The sequence below is a fragment of the Mus caroli genome, unplaced genomic scaffold (genome assembly GCF_978045245.1).
Source record: "Mus caroli unplaced genomic scaffold, Mus_caroli_1 scaffold_6, whole genome shotgun sequence".
NCBI classification, from domain to species: domain Eukaryota; kingdom Metazoa; phylum Chordata; class Mammalia; order Rodentia; family Muridae; genus Mus; species Mus caroli.
The window spans coordinates 32,676,203-32,701,976 of record NW_028227261.1 but is presented as its reverse complement, the minus strand read 5'-3'; the positions used below and the strand labels follow the sequence as shown (position 1 = coordinate 32,701,976).

General features: G+C 45.1%; 1 protein-coding gene across 1 annotated transcript; it reads left to right on the top strand.

Moving 5' to 3' along the window:
- The first annotated feature begins 493 nt into the window (after nt 1-493).
- On the top strand, nt 494-25,743 carry Gnl2 (G protein nucleolar 2). The gene is made up of 16 exons (XM_021160192.3): nt 494-668; nt 4,733-4,817; nt 5,711-5,805; nt 7,488-7,627; nt 10,877-11,061; nt 12,526-12,592; nt 13,488-13,646; nt 14,146-14,259; nt 16,216-16,344; nt 17,734-17,838; nt 18,577-18,735; nt 18,907-19,020; nt 22,581-23,035; nt 23,618-23,697; nt 24,289-24,374; nt 25,543-25,743. The coding sequence occupies exons 1-16, from the start codon at nt 605-607 to the stop codon at nt 25,693-25,695; spliced, it is 2,190 nt and encodes a 729-aa protein (XP_021015851.1). The 5' UTR covers nt 494-604; the 3' UTR covers nt 25,696-25,743.
- Nucleotides 25,744-25,774: the final 31 nt, after the last annotated feature.

Sequence of the window (25,774 nt, the reverse complement as noted above, 5' to 3'; positions counted from 1 at the left end):
GGAACAGAGCCAGATCACAAGTTTTGTAGAGATTGGAAGGAGTTTGAATCTGTCTCTCTTTGCGATAATAAACCATTGGAGAATTTAAAATCAATCTCTCTCTCTCTCTCTCTCTCTCTTTCTTTCAAGATGAGGCTTGAATCCAAAGTCTGTTGTTACTAAAAACTGCTCTACTCCAGCCTAAAATTTAAAGGCAGGTATGACCTGTTCTGGTATTTGCCCACTCTTGCTGGAACACTTTTAGAAAGGTTCAGAGGGCAAATTCCCATCAGTTCATGCACTGGCCCGAGAACAGGCTTCGCTTCTCTCTTTTTCTCTTTCTCTTTCTCACTAAGAACCCAGGACTGCCCGGTGCCCTGGACGTTGCTATGGAAGGGACGCTTGACGGTTGCTAGACCCGGGGGAGGCGGGAGCAGGACAGAGGCGGAGCCGGGTCAGCCTTAGGCAAGCACCGCGCGCTCTCAGGAAGTCGCGTAGCGCGAACGGAAGTGACGTCGCGCGTGTTCAGGGTCCAACGTGCTTCACATAGGACGCTTTCCCGGCTGGGAAGTTCTGAAGTGGTTTACCTCGCAAGTAGCAGAGCGGTTTCGGTACTGTCGTCAGGATGGTGAAGCCCAAGTACAAAGGACGGAGCACCATCAACCGCTCGGCGGCCAGCACCAACCCAGGTACGGCGGACCGGGCGGGATCAGACCGCGGGAGCCGTTGGGGACGGAAGAAGGCCCGGGCCGGGCCTGGGCCGGCGGACCCGAGGTCTAGGCACCTGCTCTAAAGTTGGGGGATGAGTCACGCCAGCCTCTGGCAGCCCCGAGGCCTCTCAGGAGGAGATGTAGAGAAAGGCAAGTTAAAAGTGGACTAGGGTCCTGGAGCCCTGGCACATGCCTGTCATCCCAGCACTTAGGAAGCTGAGGCAGGGGGATCACGAGTTAGTGGCTATCTGGACTACAGGGTACAGACTCTGAAGACACAGAGTGGAGTAGGTTGGCCCAGGTGGCATTTTACCCTTAACCATAGCATTCGTGCCACCTTAGCTTTGACCGTGGAATCAGACCAGGCCTAGGCAACACTTCAGGTAAATATAGTGATATCAGTAGAGGTGGTTTTGAGATACAAGAAATTCCCATCTGCAGGGCGAACAAAACAGCTTTCGAGGAGTCCCTCCCACTTTGATTTAGCTACTAAAACTGTGTTTAAATATGGGTTAGGCATAGAGGGGCTTGGTGACGCATCCCTGTAGTTCCCAACACTGGGACGGCAGAACAGACAGATCTCTTGTGAATTCGAGGCCAGCCTGATCTACATAGTGAGACTGTCTCAAACTGGTGGGAGAAAAATTAGGTATACTCTCGTCTCCGTAAGGCTGCAAGGATAGCTGACTTCAGTATCTCCTTGTAATTTGCATAATTAGGGTTTTAGTTAGATTTAAAAAAAAAAATGATGAAAGCACTCAGAGACTGGAGAGAACATGGGGAGAATAAGAGCTCACTCACACTGCTGTTGCCGGAGGACCAGAGTTCAATTCTAGTTCAATCAGCTCTCAACTACCTGGAAGTTCAACTCCAAGGGGAATCTGATACCTCTGGCTTTCAAGGCAGCTATCCACATATATCCGTATAATGTTTAAAAGGCCCTCAAGCACACTGTGTATGTAGCAGTACTAAAGGAGAACATGCAGGAAAGTTGCTGCGTTATTTTGCGATCTTTCATAACTGTATTGAGTCACATGATACCATGCATTTGGAAGATACACTTGGATGTTTCTAAGCAGGGATTATCAACAGCCAAAAAATGTACACGGAAACCTTGAGGGTTGATAGGAAGAGGGACTCAGGAAAAGGATACATAGCCAGATGTGTGTGGGCAGACTTCTCAGAGCCCTCCAGGGGTTTAGTTTGATTTTGGGTTCTCTCTTAAAATTTAGAATGGGAGGGGCTGGAGAGATGGCTCAGGGGTTAAGAGCGCTGGCTGCTCTTGGAGGGAACCTGCTGTGATTCCCAGCACCCATGATACAGACGACTATCTATCTGTAACTACAGTTCCAAGAGATCTGCCACCCCCTTCTGGCCTTCACTGACACACTTTGGTGCACAGACATGTGGGCAGGATATGGTACATACATATGTACATATGAAGTATAAATAAATAAAATTATTAAAAATTTAGGACAAGAGAATTAGTTATGAATTCGTAAAGAGGGTTTCTAGATATGCTGCTTCTAACCTCAGAAGCTGTGGGAATCAGTCCTATAAGCCATGATTTGTGTGAAATTTAACCCAACTTTTAGAACCCATCATCATCTCTTGAAAGTTAAGACAGGTGGTGGCTCACACCTTTAATCCCAGTACCTGGGAGGTAGTGACAGGTGGATCTCGGTGAGTTTGAGGCCAGCCTGGTATACAGAGGGAGTTCCAGGACAGCCAGGGCTACACGGAGAAACCCTATCTTGAAAAACCAAACAAAAAAAGACTAAAAATATTTCCTTTTAAAAAATATTTACTTACTTTATATTTGAATTTCGCCTACATAATATGTACACTCTGTTTGCTCCTATAGATGGTTGTGAGCCACCTTGTAGGTGCTGGGAACTAAACCCAGGTCCTCTGCAAAAATAGCAAGTTCTCTTAACTGTTAAACCATCTCTCTGGCCTAGTCCTTTAATTTATTTTTAGATAGGGTCTCAGTGTGTTGCCTCTGACTCACCATTTGGCCAAGGATATCTTCTAGCTTTTTTTTTTTTTTTAAGATTTATTTTATATATATGAGTACACTGTAGCTGTCTTCAGACACACCAAAAGAGGACATCGGATCCCATTACAGATGATTGCAAGCCACCATGTGGTTGTTGGGAATTGAACTCAGGACGTCTGGAAGAGCAGTCAGTGCTCTTAATCACTGAGCCATCTCTCTAGCCCCTGTTTTCTAACTTCTAATCCTTGCTTCTAGTGCTGGAATTAGTAGCTGTGCCACAGTGGCTGGTTTGTGCAGCACTAGGGATCACACCCAGGGCTCTGGAGTGCTAGGCAAGCATTCTGCCCATTTAACTTCATCGCTATTGTGGGCATAGTGGTGGTTACACAGACTTTTTAAAGATGGATATTGATTTTATGTAACCAATGTAGATTATGACTAAGGATTAAAAATTAAATGGCAGCCAGACATGGTGATGCACACATATTCCCTTTTTTTTTAGAGAAATAAAAGCACCAGAAGTCTAAAAATTCAGTTTGTATAAAGACTGAATGAGAACCTTAATGTTTGATATTCCAAAGTCCCTTTTACCACAGATACTGTCTTCATTCTGGAGCAAGACAAGTTAAATGAGAAGAATAACATTCCTATATGTCAAAATCTTGAGTTACGAGTTGTCTAGATGAATGTGCCCAAGCGTGCTCTACAGTTGTCATGTGGGGCTCTTTATGCTGCTGCTCAGGATGGTCCTTGAAGTCCTTATTTAAGGGTTCAGAAGCCAGGCAGTGGTGGTGCACACCTTTAATCCCAGCACTTGGGAGGCAGAGGCAGGAGGACTTCTGAGTTGGAGGTCAGCCAGGGCTACACAGAAAAACCCTGTCTACCAAAAAAAAAAAAAAAAAAAAGAATCAGAGCTGTGCATGATGGCACATACCTTTTATCGCAGCACCCAGGAGCCAGAGGCAGGTAGATCTCTTGATATTGAAGTCAGCCTGCTCTACAAAGTGAGTTCTAGAACAGCCAGGACTACACAGAGAAACCTTGTCTTGAAAAACCAAAAAGGAGAGAGAGGTGGAGAAATATGAGGGGGATAGGGTGGGGTCTGTAGTACACTAATTTAATTCCTCATGTCAAGACATAAGAGGCAGGCTAATCTATATGAGTTTAAGACCAGCTGGGGCTACATAGTGAGACCCTGCCTCAAACCTCACAGTAAAAAGGACAGATGGTCTGGAGAGTGCATGCTAACTCCAGGATGTTTTTTTAAAGATTCACTCTGTGTAGTTCCTCGTCCCGCGGCCACCCCACCCCCCCAAACTCTTTTTTATTCAGTTTTGCCAATTTTGCAACTATTTTTTAAGATTCAAAAAATTTATTTTATATGTATTTGTGTTTACATGCATGTATATATGTGCACCACTGTATGTACCTGGTGTCTACAGAAGCAAGAAAAGGATGTTAGATTCCCTGGAACTGAGTTACAATTAATTGTCAACTGTCACATGAGTACTGGGAATCGAACCCAGCTCCTTTGTAAAAACAATCAGTGCTCTTAACCAGCGCCTATTTTTTGCTTCTTTTTGTTATTGTATTTGGTTTTTTGTGTTTTTTATTCCATTCTATTTCTTTGTTAAACTGAGACCTAGATCAGTGTCCTTTGTAGTTGAGAGCACAGAATGTATCAAATGCCTGTGTTAACATTGTGACTCTGCCGGTTAATAGCCATATAGGGCATAACATAGCTCTTTATGTGACTGTTGTGTGGCTTGAAATCGGTAGTGGGAACATGGTGCTGATGCCAGAAACAAGACTGGTGAGGTAATACCCTGCTGTCAGATACAGTTCTATTGGAAGTTCAGAGGTGGAACTCAGCTTTGGCATAGCACATTGCTCATAGTCATTTATTAGAGCAGCATATGGAGAGAGTAGACATTCTTGGGTAAGGTTAGCTTGGCTAGTTGGGTAAGCACTTGGTTGGCACATTTTAAACAATGACTATATTTAACAGTTACTGGATATCAAAAGGCTTATTATTCATTTCTAGATCGAGTACAGGGAGCTGGAGGCCAAAACATGAGGGATCGGGGCACAATTCGACGCCTGAATATGTACAGGCAAAAGGAGCGCAGGTGAGCATTGGGTACAGCCAGCCTTCCCTTTCCCTCATGCCCTGGATTTAAAACTGAGACCTGTTAAGGCTCGTTCCCACCATCTCCTAGGAGTGTTGCTGTGAGGATATAGTTAATATGGTTAAAGTCATGGGTAGTAGATGGCGAAACGGTGATTGTTTCCTAACACTTCCTGGCAAGTGGCCATCCTGTTCTTCATACACTGATTTCCAGCAGTGTAGTGTCAGATCCCAGCTAAATACCCATCAGCCACAAGTACAAAGTGTGTAAGACTACTTACGAAAACTGCCAGGAAACTTGGCTGTTAGGGCAAACACAGATCACAGCGTTGTGGCACTAGGATGCTCATCCCAGCCCGGCATTCTGCTGAGGCAGCCTCCACTCCAGGGACTTGCTGAGAGTGGCATTTTGCTAGCTGGTCTTAATTTGTTTGGTAATTAGATTCATTTCTTTTGAAAGCTGTGTGTAAGACACAGTCAGTAACCTAGCCTGCCTCAGTCGCCCGCTTTGCAGTTTGTTTTAGAATTTTGAGTTCCAGGATAAATCATCCTCTACTTAAAATTCATTTAAACCAGCCTTTAAATAATTACCAAAAAAACTCAAGTATGTGATTTTTTTTTTTTTAAAGAAAACAAACAGTAAATGGATTTTTAAACATCAGCATTGTTACTCATCTAGCAGAAATCATTACGTGCTCTGTTGCAAGAGGTTAAACGGCTTTTGGACAATCTGTTTCAAATGTAGAAGGACTTTTTGTTTACTGAAGTCTGTATTTCATGATCATTTTAAATCCCCCCAAAGTCCTTTTGATGGAAAGCATGTCTGTGAGCCAGACTGTGCTCTTGCTGCCTCGCTTCTGTCCTCAACCCAAATCTGTTATTTCCTCAACTTAGGAACAGTCGTGGTAAAGTGATTAAGCCACTGCAGTATCAGTCAACTGTGGCTTCTGGCACAGTGGCCCGAGTGGAGCCGAATATTAAATGGTTTGGTAAGTATCCTCCTGTGATGTTGAGTGGAAAAGACTCAGATGTTGAAACATCCACAAGAAGGTTCTGGTTCATGAGCCTGCCACTGCTTAGGAAAAGGCACTGAAGAGTTCCTGCATGGACACCGTGCCTTTGGAAGAGAGCTAGCTCATTTTAGCTCATTCTTAGTTGGACGTGAGCCCACGTGAGCACAGAGGCCGTTAGGTCCCTGCTCATGGAAACATCTACCAACCATGGGCTGTTCATCTCTTTGTTTCTAGTTGGCTGGGGAGATGGCTATATACGAAGTGGCCTTGCGGATGCTCTGGTCCCTTTACCTAGTGGCAGATGGATGTCCTTATTAGTTGTTGCAGGAGTGGAAAGAGTCTGTCCAGTCTCAGGAGTCTGGGTCTTCTTTGGGAACACTGCTTTCTGCTGTAATGTTTAGATAGTCACTGTTTGGCATCTGACCTCTGTGCTAAGTGCAAGTGGCCCCTGCCTGTCACTGTATCTAATGCCTTTTGATGGGCTGCCCCTGAGAACTGAAACAGAAAGAGAATCAAAATTCTGTTCAAGGACAGAACGGGGGGAGGTGGGGGGAAAGTGCTTGTCTGTATGTGCAAAGTGCTAGGGTCTGGAAAAGGAGATAAATGTCGATGTGTCTGTGTGTCAGAGAAGACTGTGGAGGGATTATTTACCATGGAGCTGGGTATTTAGAATCAAGTTGTATATGTGGCTAGAGGCAAGTTATTAAGTCTCTGTCCTTTAATTTCTTAATTTCTAAAATTGAAATAAGAATGGCAGTATCTCAAGATGGTTGTGGTGGAGGCAATCCTATAATCCTAACACATGAGAGTTGGAGGTAGGAGAATCAGAAGTTTAAGGCTAGCCTGGATGACTTGAAATTCTGTTTCAAAAAAAAAAAAAAAAAAAAAAAAAACCAACCAACAAACAAAAAACCGAGAATTGGTATGGAGGCTCGATGGTGAAGATATTTACCCGAAAGCCTCACAACCTAGGTTCTGTCTCTGGACCCTACAGAATAGAAGGCAGAAAGGGGATAACAACCCCTGCAGGCTGTCCTCTGATCTCCACCCAGGTACTATGGTGCCCCGCCACAAATAAATGTAAAAAGAAGACCATGTAACTGCTTAGCATAGTCCCTGGCAAGTAGTGAGTGTTGGGCACTTGACCCTTGTGTCTGCATCTGCTGTTGTTGACTTGAATGCTATGTTCAGCATCAAAGGCCTGGCGTTCTCAGCGCTGTTGCCTTATTGGATGTGTCCTGGATACTTTACCGGTCCCTTCAAGCCCTCTTAACTCTGAGGTTTGGGGTTCTTTCTCTGTGTGAACTGGTCAGCTGTGATTGGCTCCAGGTTTCTTTGCCAGGACTGGCAGGAACATTTGTCAAATCTCAGTTCCATTCAGTGATGTTTAATTTTTGCTTTCATCCAGTCAGGAAGTTGGGCTCTGAAAACTGTTGAAACCCATTATGTGTCTTAGTGGTGGGCGAATTCCCAGTGTGTGAGTGCGAGAGGCATGTTTCCCCGCTTTTCTCAAGTTTGCCAACTTTTCTAAGGAGTGATGAATGTGTAGGCTCTGGGGGCTTGAGAATGGAGACTTGCCTTCTTCCCCTGTCAGAGAGTGCACGCAGAGGCAAAACCAATCTCTGTATTAACTGGCATGTTCTCTATCTGTGAAACAGGAAATACTCGTGTGATCAAGCAGGCATCATTACAAAAATTTCAAGAGGAAATGGATAAAGTTATGAAGGATCCATACAAAGTTGTCATGAAACAAAGCAAATTACCGATGTCTCTTCTGCACGATCGAATCCAGCCTCATGTAAGACAAAGTGCCACGTCAGTGCTGTGGTTTTTAGGGCCAACTCTGGGCAGATAGATAGCGGCTTTAGTTTGGCTTTGGCTTTTGTAAGCAGCACTGAGGGTTTTATGAGCTTTAGGTGTTCTCCTTTGTCACCCTTACTGTGAATTGAGTTTGGCCCAGGAGGTGCAGTACTGTGTGGATCCAAACGAGGCTTTGCAGGGAGGCCTGAATTTCTGTCTTCACTCATCCCTCCTTTTTGCTTAGTTATGGTTCTCCATGAACCTTAACTTCCTTGCCATAAAAGAGAATGCACTTGCCTCTTTTCATGTTTGGATACAGCTGAAGCACCTGGAACGCTTGGTCTAGTAAGCGTGCAACACAGCGTGGTGTGTGTGTGTGTGTGTGTGTGTGTGTGTGCGCGCGTGCGCGTGTGTGCATGTGCGCACACGCATGCCTGTGCATGTCCATGCATTCGTGTCTTCACATGTACAAGTGGAGGCCAGAGGACAACCTCGACTGTCATTCTTCAGGACTATCTACCTTTTCTTTCTTTCTTTTTTTTTCTTTTCTGAGACAGGTTCTCTCACTGGCCTAGAACTTAACTAAGTTGGCAGACTGGCTAGGAAGAGCCTGGGATTGTCAGTGCTAGTTCGTCATCTCGGAGAGATGTAGAATGAAGGCTGAGATGGAAGGAGTCCTTCAGTGTTTTGTGAACTCCTTGGAGGTTTTTTTCAGGTACAGGGAAGGGTACTCTTGCGATTGTTGGTTGTTGGAGTTGTATAGTACAGTAAGGGCTGACTCTGGCCCGAGCAGAAGGAGTTCACACGGAACAAAGAAGTGGCTTAATGTTTGCCTGCACATTTTAAACTTGCATTGAATAATAATTCCCAGAAACCCAGCCAGTGCACATGCTTGAGTGCCAGTGTGAGGAGGGGAGGGAAACATTGACATGCATACAAGGATTAAGCAGTTCAAAGAGAAGTGTTTACTTACAGAACAGAATCAAAAGCCAAGCTGCCTATTGCCTCAGGTTTTGTCAATTATGTTGTGTTTTATGATGGACTTGAAGAATGGCACCTATTAGTGAGTGACTGTTTCCTTTCAGGAAAACAGATGAGTGTAATTCATGAACCACAGACAAGTTGCTCATTTCCCTTGTTCTCTTTGTCTCTTCTCCCTAAAGCCATCTTCTAACCAACTATTGAATCCATTTCTGGGAAGAACAGAGGTTCTATTGTGGATTTATTGCTTTGTTGCTTGCTCCAGTTGTTCGTTGCAGATATCTGATGTGTGAAATGAAGGAACCTTCAGTTTCAGGAGTCAGCTTGTATTTTGATGGAGGAAAATACTCAGAATAATTGGTGGGCTTTCTGCCTTGGCTTTGGAAACCCTTTCTATTTTAATCCAGTGGCTGTAGCATGGTATGGACTCTAGTTCTAAAATGCTTCTACACAGGGGAGTCAAATCAGATCTATTCTAACTTTCATACGTTCAGTTCTGTGTGTTAGATGTGTTTCTGTAGGAATGGAGTAAAAATAGTATAACTTTGCATGTGCACTTTAATTGTGCAGTATTACAGTAAGTAAGCTGATTAGTTCAAAACCATAGGTTATAAGATTTTTTTAAGGTTTGACTTTTTTTTTTTTTTTTTTGGTTTTTTCGAGACAGGGTTTCTCTGTGTAGACCTGGCTGTCCTGTGGAACTCACTCTGTAGACCAAGCTGGCCTCGAACTCAGAAATCCGCCTGCCTCTGCCTCCCAAGTGCTGGGATTAAAGGCATGGGACACCATGCCCGGCTCAAGGTTTGATTTTTAATTTGTGTGCGTGTGCGTGTGTGTGTGTGTGTGTGAGTGAGTGTGTGAGTGCGTTCGAGTGCCCTTGGAAGCTAGAGGTATCAGATCCCCTGGTTTAGATGTGTTACAGGCAGTGGTGAGACAAGTGATCAAGTGATGTGAGTGTGGAAATTGAACTCGGGTCCTCTGGAAGAGCAAAATGTGTCCTTGATTGTTGAGCTATCTCTCCAGCCCAGTTATAAGATTTCTGAGGATAATATTTGCTCACACTGTTTGTATAATTGATATGGTTGTGTGTTACTTGTCTCCACCACCATCTGCTGGGATACAGACTAACACCACTGCATCTGTTTGTGTAGTTTTTTTGTTTTTTGTTTTTGTTTTTTTTTTTTTTTACATGGCTTCCAGGGATTAAGCTGGGATTTACCCACTGAGCCATCTCTACAGCCCAGTCATACTTAATTTTTACTCACTGACTTCAGAACCCATTGCCACAGAAAATGCAGTTTTCCTTGTGGACAGACGTTCCCTCAGTTAGAAGCTAGCAAGAGAATATAAGCCACAAGCTCAGGGAGTCCAGGTCAGTGAGGCCCCCTCAGGAGGATCAGTGATGTTTGGAAGCCATGGGGCTGATCCATCACTCATGAGCTCCCCAGCCGGGGTTTACCCAGGGCCCTGTGCTAAGGGAGGAAGGTGTGTGTGTTGTGTTTGTTTTAAAGGAGAGTCTCTGCAGCCTTTAACATTCTGTTACGTGGTAGATCCTAACTCCACTTTGACTTTTATCCTGCTTCAAGAATTCCTATGCCTGTAACTCCTTCACAGCGCATCAAGTTCTAGTTAGGATCAGGTTCCTTTTATCACATCTAACCTATTATTTTGGACTTTTGCTAGATGTTTTTCATCTGAAGTGTTTCCATGTGCATTTAATAAAAATGTTACCTAAATTAGGGAAAATGTTATCTGAAACTAAAATGCATCTTATAAAACAAGCAATTCCTTTTAGCCATGAGAGAAATTAATTTCCAAGAAAAAGTTGGCATTTACAGTTGGTTTAAAAAAGAAAAAAACACACACACATTTTGACTGATTGTCCTTGACAAAACCTGTGAATTTGGCGAATTTTATGCACTTGTTTGAAAGCTCCAAAAAAGGGTCAGAAAAGATCAGTTAATTTTCATCATTGTAGCATTGATTATATGTGACTGGAGTCTATGATGGGTGAAGGAAAGCAGAGTTTGGCAAGTCTCACATGGCTGTTCTTACTCGGTGTCTGTGTTACCTTTACATACTGCAGGGAAGCTCACAGCCTTTCAGAATAGAAGAAGCCCTTGTGCAATATAAACACGCATTACAGATTTGAAACTTCATTGAGTCTGTGCTCTTGTGGGTTTTGGTGTGGTTTGAGCTTTTTAGTTTACTTTGGCTCAGTGTTTTTCTTTCCTGAGTCTTACCTGCACTTCTCCTTTGTCTTTAGAACGCAAAAGTCCACATTCTTGATACTGAAAGCTTTGAAAGTACATTTGGCCCAAAGTCACAGAGAAAGCGGCCAAACTTGTTTGCAAGTGATATGCAGTCCCTTCTAGAAAACGCTGAAATGTCTACTGAGAGCTATGACCAGGGCAAGGACCGTGATTTGGTGATGGAGGACACTGGTGTAAGGTACGTTTGAGGCTCTCATCTTTGCTGCTGTGCTACAGAATGTTTCCCTTATGCTGTGGGTATAGGATTGCACACACAGCTAGTTTCTTCTTCCCTCAGACTAGAGGCATCAATGCACTAGAGGCCAGACCAAAAATACTTCTGCAAGGCTTCATCACCACACACCCCTCTTGGTTACCAAGAAAAAGGAATTATGTTTTCTTCCTTATGTCAGTGGTGTGCACTGTTATTCCTAAATTGGAAATTGACACTTTGTCTTCCTGGGTCTCTAGACCACTTCAGTTTATAGTTGATCTTTTTCTGAACCTCCAATGATAATATGAAAAGTGATGAACCTGCATAAAGGTCATGGGGTTGGTTTGCTTGTTCAAATTCGTGTTTTATTTTGTGTATGCATATTTGTGGTAGATGAGTGGTCAGAGGAGTTGATTCCCTTCTCCTCCCACGTGGGTCCTGGGGACCTGACTTAGGTTGTCAGGTTGGAACAAGTGTGTTACTCACTAAGCCGTCTTGCCAGCCCTTTGTTTATTTTTAAGTTAGCGCACAGAGTAATGAGTTTCTTTGCGGTGTTTTCATATGCATATGTTTTCATATCTATGCATACTTTGTGTGATGAGTTGTTTTTATTTTCACTTTATATTTGTTTGGGAGAGAAAAGATCGTTAGTTTTCTTCATTCTTGTGGGGATCCATAAAGTAAAGATTACAAATTGCCGAAAGGGGTTCCCCTGCCCTGCCTCTCTTTTGTGAAATAGGGTCTTGCTATTTGGCTCTGGCTAGCCTGGAACTCGGGTCCTCTGGAGGAGCAGTAAGCCCTCTTAACTGGTGAGCCATGCTCAGCTCCCTACTTGCCAACCCCTTTTGTTTTTGATCCAGGGTCTCACTGTGTGTAACCCTGGTTGGCCTGAGACTCACAGAGCTCTCTGCCTCTGCTTCCTTAGATCAGGAACTAAAGGCGTGCACTGACACACCCGGCAGTGTCCTTCCCTTTAAGGCCCTCCATTGTGCACATGTACCACATCAGCTTGATCTGCTGTTGGAGCTTTGCTTCAGTGACTTTGCAGAGTCACCTGAATATCCTTCCCTTTGATATGTTTTGGGTTTTTTTTTTTTGTTTTGGTTTGGTTTTTGGTTTTTCGAGACAGGGTTGTTCTGTGTAGCCCTGGCTGTCCTGGAACTCACTCTGTAGACCAGGCTGGTCTCAAACTCAGAAATCCACCTGCCTCTGCCTCCCAAGTGCTGGGATTAAAGGCGTGTGCCATCACGCCCGGCTGTTTTCATTTTTGAGACAGAGTCTTATTGTGTAGTCCTTGTAGGCCTGGAACTTAACTGTGTAGACCAGGCTGCTAAGTCACAGAGCTCTGTCTACCAGCTCTTGAGCTGAGGTTACAGGCGTGAACCACCACCATTGCCTTTTCTTCTTGATAGTGCTTCAGTTGCTCATTTCTGCTCCTTTCTCACTTAGAAATGAAGCTCAAGAAGAGATATATAAAAAAGGGCAGTCAAAAAGAATATGGGGAGAACTCTACAAGGTAAGGCTCGTGGTGCTCACTGAGGAGCAGGCACAGTGGCTGCCCGACTGAAGCCCTTGGGTGAAGTAATGCTTTACTGCTTCCCTCATTCTCTTTTCCTCCATGAAGGAGCTGTGATGTGCACACTACTGCTGTGCTGGAAAGGAAGAGCATTTGTGTTCTATTGCCTGTCAGTCCTCTGTACACTGCCCCTTAGGATGTACCCCGCATGGTTAGTGCTGCCTAAGGAGGTGTAAGTTATTGCCAGGCATGGTGGTGCATGCCTTTAATGCAGCACTCAGGAGACAGAGACAGGCAGATCTTTGTGAGTTGCAGGACAGTCAGGGCTATAACACAGAGAAACCTGTCTCAAAAACCCAAAGGGAGGTGTGGGGGGATTGTAAGTAGTTACTTAGGCTAACTATCTCGGTCTAGGAAGGGTTAATACCTTAGCCAGCCTGCCTAACTCTGTGGGGAAGGAAAGAAAGGCTTTGTGTGTACTCCTGAGTGCTGACCCAGTGCTTTTGAACTGACTGTCTGGGGGCTGAGGGGATAATATAAAAAGCTCCAAGCACTCCATGTGATTAACCATAATAGGAGACTAGGACCATAAGAGTAAACTAGGCAAATTTAATTTTCTGTAAACTACACAAACCCATACACAATACCTGGTACTTGTGAATCAGATGGGCTTGATCTAAGCCAGCTTTCCTATTTGAAATTTGACAAGTTTTGAAAATTCTTGAACAGCTTTTGAATTCTGATGAGTGGACATTGAGAATGGATGCTGTTTACTCCCCTTGCAGACTGTTTGCAGTTGCTTCCAAATAGGATTTTATCCCTTTGGGCTCCCATAAATGTCCCCTAAATTTTGTATGCACTGTAGCCAACTGTTTCTGCCTCTTTGGATTTGCAGGTGATAGACTCATCAGATGTTGTCGTTCAAGTCCTTGACGCTAGAGATCCGATGGGCACTCGTTCCCCCCACATCGAAGCTTACTTGAAAAAGGAAAAACCCTGGAAACATCTCATTTTTGTACTCAATAAGTGTGACCTTGTTCCAACTTGGGCAACCGTAAGTTCAGCTCGTGACCCTAAACCCACTGTGGAGGCCAGCAGGGCAAGCCATTCACTAGCACATCAGTACATAGATTCTAAACAACAGGCCATTGAAGTGTCACCCTCTGGGGGTTGCCCTTACTGACCTTACTGACAGAGAGCTAGCACATGCACTGGCGCTGGGCAGAGCCACCTTCCGTCTTCTGGCGGGGGCAGCTGCAGGCTTTTGTGTCCCCCCAGTGGAGGCAGTTGCCAGTCACTGACTACTTCCCCATTGTGTTCCATTAATTGCATTTAGTAGTTGGGACAGTTTTTGGAACATTGTTTTGCAGTCAGTTGTTAAACAAAAGACAAAGCACTAACTGTCATACTTGAAAAAGCATCTCAAAGAATTATAGCTGCTGTTTCCCTAGGGCAGTGCTGTATTTGAAGCCATGCAGTAATTCCACCTCTGATTCTTCTGAACATGTAAACAAACAGCTATAATTTACCAGCGTGTTTTCTCCTCCCCTTAGAAACGATGGGTTGCTGTGCTCTCCCAGGACTACCCAACGCTGGCTTTCCATGCGAGCCTCACCAATGCCTTTGGGAAGGGAGCATTCATTCAGCTTCTGCGGCAGTTTGGGAAGGTAGGGAGGCTGCTTCTGCTAGCGTGCTGTAGCTGAGCTTACCACCACTCAGGGGCTGGCGTGCGTGTCCGAAGTTGCTAACATTGGGTCAGTACCTCGGAGGTAGAGGCAGGAGGACCAAAAGTTTAAGCCGGAATGGGCTACATAATGAAATCTGTCTCACAACAATTGTTTTGTTCACTTCTCAGTGTTTTCTAGAGGTATAAAAACCCGCAGGCGCTCTGGATCAGGAAGGGTCTGAAGCATTTTCTCATCACATTACCTGTTCTGCCATATCACTAGCACCAGGTGGTTCATTCAGCCTTTGTCACAGGATAGCTGCCCAGCCCATCACTTCAGGGACATTCTGAATGTCCCAGAGTCTTCTCTTCTGCCTGGCTCTAACAAAGTCACACTTCCCGTCACACCCTTCCTCCTTTCCCAGAAGCAGTACTTTTGACTCTTGGCCATCACTTCTGTTATTTCAATACTGTGTGCTGTTGGTACAAACTGATGATTTATTTCTTGATTCCCCCAACTCTTTCCCGTATTTTTACATACTTATTAAATGTTTCCTGCTTTAAAATTTTAGGGTTAGTTTGGGGGGGGGGGTTCTATTTTTTTTCTCTCTTTTTTTTTTTTTTTTTTTTTGGTTTTTCGAGACACGGTTTCTTTGTGTAGCCCTGGCTGTCCTGGAACTCACTCTGTAGACCAGGCTGGCCTCGAACTCAGAGATCCGCCTGCCTCTGCCTCCCAAGTGCTGAGATTAAAGGTGTGGGCCACCACCCCCGGCCTTTTTTTTTTTTTTTTTTTTTAATTTAGACATTGAACCCAGAGCCTTTAAACATGCTTTTAAGCACTTGTCAGTACTAAGCTATGACTTAGTGCGTGTGGCTCTCACGCACGCTCTCTCTCTTCCCCTCTTGAACTCATTGTTTTATGGAAAAGGGTTTCATTTTGTGTTTTGAGAACAGATGGAACTGTGATGCAGGGTAGCTCCATAGTCACTGTGTAGCTGGGGCTGGCGTTGAATTTGCAACAGCCATCCTGCCTCAGGCTCCTGTAGCCTCCTGATGCTGGGTGCCGTGAGGTTACTTGCGTCCATCTTCCCCACACACATCTCTCACTCACTCTGCTTCTCTGTACTATGGACAACAGTGTCAGGCCGAGTGTCACTTGGCGTTCACAGTCTTCTGACTGAAGTGCCGTTGAGAGCAGTGTACTCAGGTGCTCTCGTGCTCCTCTCTGGTACAGGGGTTTGTTTCAGAGACAAGACTCCTCTCCCCCAAATCACTTTAGCTCAAGAGATTGAAACTGCCCTGGGCAACAGAGAACTGATATCAAATTGAAAGCAAAAGTACCCACAACTCTGATAGACTCTTGGTGTCTTTTTGGTGTGGGGCCTGCTAGCAGTGGTGGATCTCACTGAAGGGGGTAGTGTTAATTAGGGACACAGGCATTTTCTTTGGGTTTGTCGTTGTCTCCAGAAGAGACTCTTCCAGTTTCTAGAGTTAGCTCTGGGAGCACTTGGGGAGCAGGGTGTAGAGGAATGGTCTCACTGCCTTGTGTTTAGACTTGGTTGGGACTTGAACACTTGCCTTTTGCTGTGCTCCAGCCATGTTCAGACACACATGTCTCCAGTGGGCACCTCTTAGGCTCCTTCCCTAAAGATGTCTCTACTGTGGCTGGTGATACACTGTGATGAGGAGATGGACAAGCTGCCTCTTCCTGATCTACATGCTGTTAACCTAGAGCAGAGATGCTTTACGTGGGTGCCTGAGGTCACGGCTCACTCCTGACATGAAAATACACTGCATCTCCTGGACTGTGAGGCAGGCTTGTGTTGAGGATGTGTTAAATGCTCTGTGCTATAGTAGTCCTTCCATTAGCCAAATAACACAGTCTGACTGACCAAAGGGAACTATGGCCGAGTATATATGATAGATACTCTTTTCTTTCCTCTTTTTTTTTCCACAGTTGCACACAGACAAGAAACAAATCAGTGTTGGGTTCATTGGCTATCCAAATGTAGGCAAGAGCTCTGTGATTAATACATTACGATCAAAGAAAGTTTGCAATGTGGCCCCCATTGCTGGAGAAACAAAGGTGTGTATGAGTTCTACTCTATGTTGTTTTTTTTTTTTTAAGATTTATTTATTTATTATATGTAAGTACACTGTAGCTGTCTTCAGACACTCCAGAAGAGGGCGCCAGGTCTCGTTGCGGATGGTTGTGAGCCACCATGTGGTTGCTGGGATTTGAACTCTGGACCTTTGGAGGAGCAGTCGGGTGCTCTTACCCACTGAGCCATCTCACCAGCCCCCTACTCTATGTTTTATTTCTATGAAGACTTGACTGTTTAAGATACGGAGATCTCCCCTCTCTTCTTCCCTTCCTCCTGTCCCCTTCCTTTCTTTAACAGTACTGGGGATCAAACCCAGGCCACACACATGCTAGGCAAGTGTTCTGCAGTGGACATGGTACCTGGTCCCTGTCCCCCTCTCAGGATTGGTGCACCCTGTATGCTAATAGTTGACTGGGGTGTGATTTGATTATGGCCTACATTTAAGTCCTTTGTAAATTGCCCCTGTACTCTTTTTTTTTTATTTTTAAAGATTGTTCATTTTTATTTTACATGTATAATTGTTTGGCCTGCATATATGTTCACTGTGTATGTATCTGTTGCTAACTGAGGTCAGAAACAGACACCAGATCCCCTAGAACTAGAAATATTGACTGTTGTGAGCTGCCATTGACTGTTGTGGATGCTGGGAACTGAACCTGGGTCCTCTACAAGAACAGCAAGTACTGTAAACCACAGAACCACCCCCGTATCTCTTAACTCCAGCCTTTTGCTTTAATAAAACCAACCCAAGAATATTTGGTGTCTGGGTTAAGAAGGAAAGAAAACGTGCTGGGCGTGGTGGCGCAGGCCTTTAATCCCACTACTCAGGAGGCAGAGGCAGGTGGATTTCTGAGTTCGAGGCCAGCCTGGTCTACAAAGTGAGTTCCAGGACAGCCAGGGCTATACAGAGAAACCCTGTCTCGAAAAAAAAAACCAAAACAAAAACAAAAATGGAAAGACACCCGGTGAAAACGTGGTCTTTAGATAGCTTCTATTATTTAGAAGCAGCAGCCATCACAAAGAGTTTTGGGAACAGCATTGTTCTGCCTTGTGACAAAGAAGCTGGCATCTCTGGGTTTCTGAATGTTTTCAAGACTTGAACAGGTTCACTGTGGTGGCTTTGCACAATACCAACTAGAAATCCTGCCTCTGCCTTATTCTTGGACTCTCAGTGATGGAACTCTAGTTTGTGCTTGGAGGTTGTCGTACTTGGCTTAAGTAAAGGATAGACTATGGCCTGATTATTCAGCAGGTTGCTTTTCTTTGGCCTTCCCTTCTCTCCTTTCTAGCTTAATATGACAATGTCACAGATCAGTGAAGTTTAGCTCCCAGTATTTGACTTTGACAAACTTAGAATTTTCTGTCTGCAGGTCTGGCAGTATATTACCTTGATGCGTCGTATATTCCTGATTGACTGCCCTGGTGTGGTTTACCCATCTGAGGACTCAGAGACTGACATTGTGCTCAAAGGAGTGGTGGGTATTTGTCCTTAACAATCCTGTTTTCCTTTGTGGGGATCCCTAAGAGCCTTTGCCATTCCTTGTTGAGAAGGCAGCCTGGGGTCAGCCTGTCTAAGCAGATGCAGAAACATGATGCTGAACAGAGCAGCCTCCTTTCCACTCAGCCTACCTCAGGAGGTTGAGGGGCTGTGGGCATATCTGGTCAGTGTCATCCCACAGCAGTGTGCAGTAACCACATGGGATCCGAAGGGAAGCGGGGCTTGTTTATGCTTAGTGATAATTCATCTCATGGGTTTATGGATTGAGTCATCTTGGAACCCAGTCATTTCCTCCCTTGTTTCTGAATATGACTGAAAACTTAAATGATTCCCCCTAACCATAACCATGCTTCTAGCATAAGTCCTCTGCATATTTCCCCCGTCCTTCTGAAATTCTTGGATTGCTTTTTGTGTTCTGGGTTCTGGGAGTAGCAGGCATCTTAACCGTTCCTGCCAGTGAGTGACACAGAGCATTCCAAGTTCAAACTGACTGTGGAGGCCGCACACAGCCTGTGGTAAAGCAGGATTAGAGTTGAGCTCTGGGCTCTGGCTGTGGTGAGCTTTCAGGGGTGTTCCTTGCTCCTGCCAAACTATCACAGACACAGCAAAGCCCTAGTCACCTTGTGATACGGAAATCCATTTCACTTTATTACAAATCACTGAATTTTCCTGTCTATGCAAAAGAATTGAACACAGCATTTCTATAATTCTCTAGGTTCAAGTTGAAAAAATTAAAGCTCCTCAAGACCACATTGGTGCTGTCCTTGAACGAGCAAAGCCAGAGTATATCAGCAAGACATACAAGATTGAGTCCTGGGAGAGTGCGGAGGACTTTCTTGAGAAGTTAGCTCTCCGCACTGGGAAGTTACTGAAGGTGAGCCAGCGCCTTGGGGGTTGGCACTGGGATGCACGGACCTGCCATTGTGAGAGCAGTGGGAACTGTGTCAGCTGGATGTTAAGGAGCAGAGTGACTAAAGTGGCCCTCACTCATCCAGAAGAGCTTTTGCTCTGTGGGTTTAACTGGGAACCTGTCCTGTCTTTTTAGGGTGGAGAGCCTGACCTGCTGACTGTGAGCAAGATGGTTCTCAATGACTGGCAGAGAGGCCGAATCCCTTTCTTTGTCAAGCCGCCCAACGCAGAGCTACCGACCGATTCCCAGGTAAGAAGAGGGTGAGCACTGAGCACAGGTCCTGGAAAATGGGCTCAAGTGACCCCAGTGTGGTGTGACTCAGGGTTGTTTCCTTTGTGGAACGTCTTCATTTTTGGTACATGTGTGTCATCCATTGCATAGACTTGCTGAAGAGCATTAGAGACAAATGAGCAGAGGAAGGCAGAACTGTGAGAGTAGGTACCAGTTGTGGGGCAAGGAGGAGGAGAAGAAATTAATATTTGTTAAATTTCTGTCTTCTGTGGGAGCAGAGGTGTTGCCAAAGTTCATTCATGAAGAAACCTTTTTTCAGACCAACCACAGCCACAGAGAACAGACTGGTAAATAGGAATCCTTGCTTTAAAGAGAACTGGGAGCTCAGGCAGAGCGGAGTTGATAACATTCTGGTCAGGAGGTGTTGGGCTTAGGGACTGAGCTGGGACACAGACAGGAAGCTGCCTACTGCCCCATAGCTTTTACCCTGATGGTGGCTTGGCCAAAGTCTCAGTCTTTACACATGACTTACCTGTTTCTAGGGTCCTTTTCAGAATTCAGCGGGTCTCTGGAAGTGATGGCTTTGGGTTTTGTTTCTGTATTCCATCATTGGGATCCTTATAGCTCTGGTCTTCTCCTGGAAATACCTCTTAACTAAAGCAAGATGGCTCCATTTGGGTATCTTTCTCCAGCATTAGAAACTTAGCATGCTGTCAGGTGGCAGTGGGGCACACACCTAAAGCCGAGGCACACCAGCCAAGGCCACACAGAGAAACTTTGTCTTAGGGGAAAAAAAAGTCTTAGTGTTCCTGAGATTGACATTATCTGGCTTTCTTCCCCCTTCTCTCAAAACCACAACCAACCAAGTACAGCAGTTCCCCTGTCTCTCTGCTCTGTGAGTGGTATCATTCATTCACTCATTAATCCATTCATTTAGCAACCAGAGTGGAGCTCCTAGCCCTCTGGGGCAGAGGGGCCACCATGAAAAGCAGGCAGGTCCCTACCCTGATATACTTAGATTCTAGTGGGGTGTGGAGGTCGGTCGGGTGTGTAAGTGCAAGTACCTGTGTGTAGTGGATGTCAGATATGTGTAGTGGATGTCCACTCTACTTCTACAGGTCTCTGACTCTAGTGAAATTCTGATTTTAACTTCTGAAAGTAGTGGAGACCCCACAAATCATGGACTTGAGCCTCACAGCCTGCTTCCCTTAGCATTACAGTTACACTCCGCTACAAAGTCAAGGCTCTGGGATGTGATTGGCTAGAAGAGAAACTCAGCAAAGTACTGTGATCTGTGATTACCAGGTCATCACAAAGGCACGGTCAGGCAGCTCAATGGAAGCCCTGCCTAGGCAAGGTAGAGAACAGACAGCTGCAGAGGAAATATCTTCTGTCTGTGTGGATATGGCCTATCACTTTGGCACGTAATAGCAGGTGGGGCATCCTGTAGGCAAAAGGATTCTGGGATAGTGCCTGGCATGGGAGATTCACCCAGGAAGATGTCAGGAGACAGATGCATGGTATCTGAGCATACCAGCCATATGACAAAATGTAGATTGGAGTTATTTGAAGTTTTGATCTTGTCAGAGAAGAGCCTAATTATATGACCAAAGTATTTGTAAATATATTTTGAGTCTGAGTCTTATTTCTGGGAGCATGGGGCTGGGAGGAAGAATCAGACAGCTACTTCCATTCTGGCACTGGGTAGGCTTATCAGGATCTTCACCATCCTAGAAAAGTGTTTCTTTTTTCTTTTTTTGTTTTTTCGGGACTGGGTTTCTCTGTGTAGCCCTGGCTGTCCTGGAGCTCACTTTGTAGACCAGGCTGGCCTTGAACTCAGAAATCTGCCTGCCTCTGCCTCCCAAGTGCAGGGATTAAAGGTGTGCCCCACCACTGCCCGGCTGAGAAGTGTTTCTTTATGTAGGTGAATCAGTGGCTATAGATGATTCAGCTAGTTTCTGGCCCCTCTTCTTTCCCCAAAGGTTGGAGGTGAAACTGAGTGTTGCCTGAATCTTTCAAGTGAGCAGATCCTATCTGAAGTCAACTAGGTTCCCCACCTACAGCACATTATTCCTTATGTATATGGGAAGACAACACATCCCTCAGGAGTGTCCAGAGGATTTAGGCCCTCAGTGCCAAGAACGTATGTTTATTATGCTTGTATATATCTGAGTTCATGGAATTGAGGGTACTGTGAGCAGTCCACCAGGATAAGGGGTTGAAGGAGTCAGAGGAGGACTTGTGAGTGGAAGTTGGGGAAGGCTTCTTCTTCTTCTTTTTTTTTTGGTTAAAGATTTATTTATTGTTATAAATAAGTACACTGTAGCTGTCTTCAGACACAGCAGAAGAGGGTGTCAAATCTCATTATGGGTGGTTGTGAGCCACCATGTGGTTGCTGGGATTTGAACTCAGGACCTTTGGAAGAGCAGTCAGTGCTCTTACCCACTAAGCCATCTCGCCAGCCCTGGGGAAGGCTTCTGAGGACCCGGTACCTCCACAGAGATCTAACTCTTAAGCACAGTTAGCCTTATTCAGGGTTTCTCCTTTTTATCTTTTTTTTTTTTTTGGTTCATTCTCCTTTTCTTGTTGATGAAGTAGTAATTTCTTGAAGATCAGAAAACTAGAAATCGCTAGTGGTGATGGCTCATATCTTTAATCCCAGCACTTGGAAGGCAGAGTCAGGTAGATTTCTGAGTTTGAAGCCAGCCTGGTCTATAGAGCGAAATCTGGGACAGCCAATGCTACACAGAGAAACCCTATCTTCAAAGAAAAAAGAAATCTAGAAATCACTACAAAACATACAAACTTAAAATTAGTATGTGTATGCCCGTGTGCGTATGCTTGTGTACACACAAACATGTACCATGGTACACACACGTGAGAATCTGAGAACAACTTTGGGAAGTTGGTTCTTGCCTTTCACCATGTGAATTCTGGGGGTTGAACTCAGGTTGTCAGATTGGGCAACAAGTGCCTTTACATGCTGAGCCAATTTGCCAACTCAAAAATATATAAACTTTTATTCAGTTTCCTGCATTTTATGGACTCTGGATTTGTTTAGCAGTTTACTCAGCCACTCTCCACTTTGGAGAGTCATTACGTGAGTTTGGGTCACAGGGATAAAATGGTCCATATGTGAAATGTCGAAAGCTTGGCACATGCTGAGTTTGCATGGATACCTAAAATAGGCCAGTCATCTCAGTGTTTCTAGACTCTGAACTCTGGCCTCACCACATCTCTCCTTATACTTCCTGGTCCTCCGTTAGACTCGCTTCCAATTTCTTGGATTTGTGTCTTCTATTTTTTTAATGTGCCTCCTCTGCCCCCTTTTTGCTGATACCCAAAGTGGAGGACACCACTGTCTTGGTTTCATTGGGTCAGTCCCCGTCCTCCTAAACCACAGCTCTGTCCTTTATGAAGGATCAAAAGATCCTCTATAGCGCTGGCTGCTGGGGAGAGTTCCATTGGCTTAGACCCGAAAGGAGGACTGCTTATCTGAGAGCCAGTAGCAGTTGAAGCGGGGTTCTCCTTTTTTGATTCCATTTTCCCCTTCTCCTACATCTTTTGGTCCTCATTAGCTTCCACCATCCTCACCATTGGAAGTTCCCACAGAAACAACACGGAACAACCCAGAAGAAGAGACCATAGAAACAGAAGTTGAAAGGTCAGACTCTATCACTGAAAAGGAGCCAGAAGTAGACTGTTCTCAGGATAGAAACTCAGAGATGATGCAACAGATCCTCGCACGAGTTCGCCAGAACTTTGGCAAAATCAACGTGGGGCCTCAGTTTTCTGCGGATGACCTGGTGCCTGTGGAGATATCAGACTTGGAAGATCTGGAAAGCTCTGCGGAAGAGGAAGAACAGGAGCAGGAACAGCCAGGAGAGGATGCTGAGGAAGAGTGTTCCCCAGACACTCAGGAGGAGCCAGTGGGAAATGACACCAAAGCCGTGCTCAGAGCCCTGGATGAGAAGATTGCCAAGTACCAGAGGTTTCTAAATAAAGCCAAAGCTAAAAAGTTCTCTGCCGTCAGGTAATACTCTCTCCTCCTTACTAATTAGCTTACTTGTTCTGTTCTCACTTGCCATGAGCACTGGCTTTGCCATTAGGGTTTGGTTTGTTTTTAAAAAATTTTATTTATTTTTATATATATGATGAGTACACTGTTGCTGTCTTCAGACACCCCAGAAGAGGGCATCAGATCCCATTACAGATGGTTGTGAGCCACCATGTAGTTGCCAGGAATTGAACTCAGGACCTCTGGAAGAGCAGTCAGTGCTCTTAACCACTGAGCCGTCTCACCAGCCTGGTATTAGGGTTTTAAGGTACTTAGGACAGAAGCTAGGGCCTGTGCAAGTGCTCCACCACCCAGCTCCAGTCCCAGTCTGAGCACGGAGTTAGGAATGGCTGCTTTAAAGAAAAGTCTGTGCATTGTTCACCTTTCGACACCTGAAGTACATGGAGCTTGGTAACCTAGTGTTCTGTAACAGCTGGGCATTGGCTGCATCACCCAGCAGTTACCACAAACGTGGTGGAATTTCCTTTTCTTTCCGAGTGTCACACCTCTCCAGATTGGCCTTTTCAGAGCAGCTGTGACTTTGCTTTTATTTTTCAGAATATCCAAGGACTTAAGTGAAAAGGTTTTTGCAAAATACAAAGAAGAGAAGAAAACATCTGCAGAAGTCAGTGATGCAGGTGAGATCAATTCTTTGAACCATTTAAATGTGATTTGTAGCTTTGGGATAATTTCCTCCATACAGGCAGGTATTTAGCATCTGGTTCCACATTCTGCTTACCATGCAAATTGAGCTCTCCACTTGAGAGTTTTTACATTTTTTTTAAAGATACAGTTGATGGTTTAGGAGGACTGCTTGACAAAGGTGCACATGAATAGCTTCAGAGTCAGACAGGAGGTCTGTCTTGGTTACTTTTCTATTGCTCTTTATGTAGTACATGACCAAACAAGCAGCAGTGGACTGGGGATTTTTAGCCTCAAGAGCCCAGCTCTAGGACACATCTCCTTTCCAAGCAGTTCCATCAATTGGGGACCAAGTGTTCAAACATTCTGAGCTTATGGTGGCTGTTTTCATTTAAATCACTACAGATACTTCATAAAGTTTCTACATGATAGTTTCTACATGATGCAAGTTGAACCCCACAATGACCATGACTGCTTGTAACCCTGCATCTCCTGCCTCCTTACACAGGGCTTGTTCCTACAGTAGTCTTCCAGATTTTGAAATGCTGTTTGTATTGTTAATCTTCTCTGTTTTGTGTATCATAAAGCACCCACCAAAAAGGCAAGGAAGTGGGATGCACAGATGGAAGAAGAACCTTCAAATAAGACTAAGAGGATGCTGACGTGTAAGGAAGTAAGTATTCTGCCTCTTTTAATGAGATGTGGGCACAAAAGGTAGTGTACTGGTGCATGCCCACCATGCTCTTCTCTTAGGTCTAGTCAGGGAGGTAGAGGCAGGCAGAGTCTGTGAACTTGAGGCTGCCTGGTTTACACAGTGAACGAGTCCTGGACAGCCAGGGCTGCATAGTGAGACCCTGTATGGGGGGTGGGGGGGAGAAATCAAAAGAGCAGTAGAAGTCCATTTTGAGATTTGTTTGTTTGTTTTTCATTAGCTTTGTATGTGTGTGTGCTCAGGCATTTCATGACATGGTGAGCACCTGGAGCTCAAAGGACAGCTTGTTGGTGGGTCCCGGGAATGGAGTTTCTAAGCCACTTTTGTCTATTTAGTCTTTGTTTTTTTGTTTTTTTTTTTAACCTTTTTTTTTTTTTTTTATTATATGTAAGTACACTGTAGCTGTCTTCAGACACTCCAGAAGAGGGCGCCAGATCTCATTGCGGATGGTTGTGAGCCGCCATGTGGTTGCTGGGATTTGAACTCTGGACCTTCGGAAGAGCAGTCGGGTGCTCTTACCCACTGAGCCATCTCACCAGCCCCTTAGTCTTTGTTTTTGAGGCAGGGTCTTGGTATGCAGGCCCTGGTTATCGTCAGACTCAGGCAGTCTCCTATCTCTTAGTACCTCGAGTGGTGGGATTGCAGGTGTAAGCTATCATACCCAGCCACAAGTTGCAGTTCCCAGGACCTGTTCTTTCTGAAACCAGAATTTGGAGCTGGGAATCCTAGGAACCTCATGTGTTAGGGATCTAATGGAAGCCAATTAACTCGGGTCAGGAAGTGGCCACAGAATGAAGGTCCTTGAGTCTAAGTCTTAGGTCTCAGGCGTTCTAGGTTATCACCTTCACACTGTGTCCTGTTGGCCTGAAGAACTGGAAGAGTTTCTGTGGCTTCAGGAGCTGAAGTAGAGCAGAGCTGGGAGGGACAGCTTTGGAAAGGAGCTGAACAGGGCTGAAGCAGCCCCGCCGGGGAGAGGGATGAGGGCCAGGCCAGGGAGGGTCTGCTGCTGCTCTTCAGGTCTGAGGTGGACACTCCCCCAGCTCTGCTTCCATGGCTGTGGGAGCCGCACAGGCAGGGCAGGGGTGACTGTCAGTGTGTGACTGGTTTCCTTTGTGTTGTGTGTTTGCAGCGGAGAAGAGCAGCACGGCAGCAGCAATCCAAAAAAGTTGGTGTGCGCTACTACGAGACACACAACGTGAAAAACAGGAACAGGAACAAAAAGAAGACGAGCGACTCAGAGGGACAGAAACACAGACGCAACAAGTTCAGACAGAAGCAGTAACTGCTAGAAAGCTGTTTATTAAATTATACAAAAATATGCCATTAGGAACTGTGTTCACTTTCTTGTGCCCAGTTGGCAT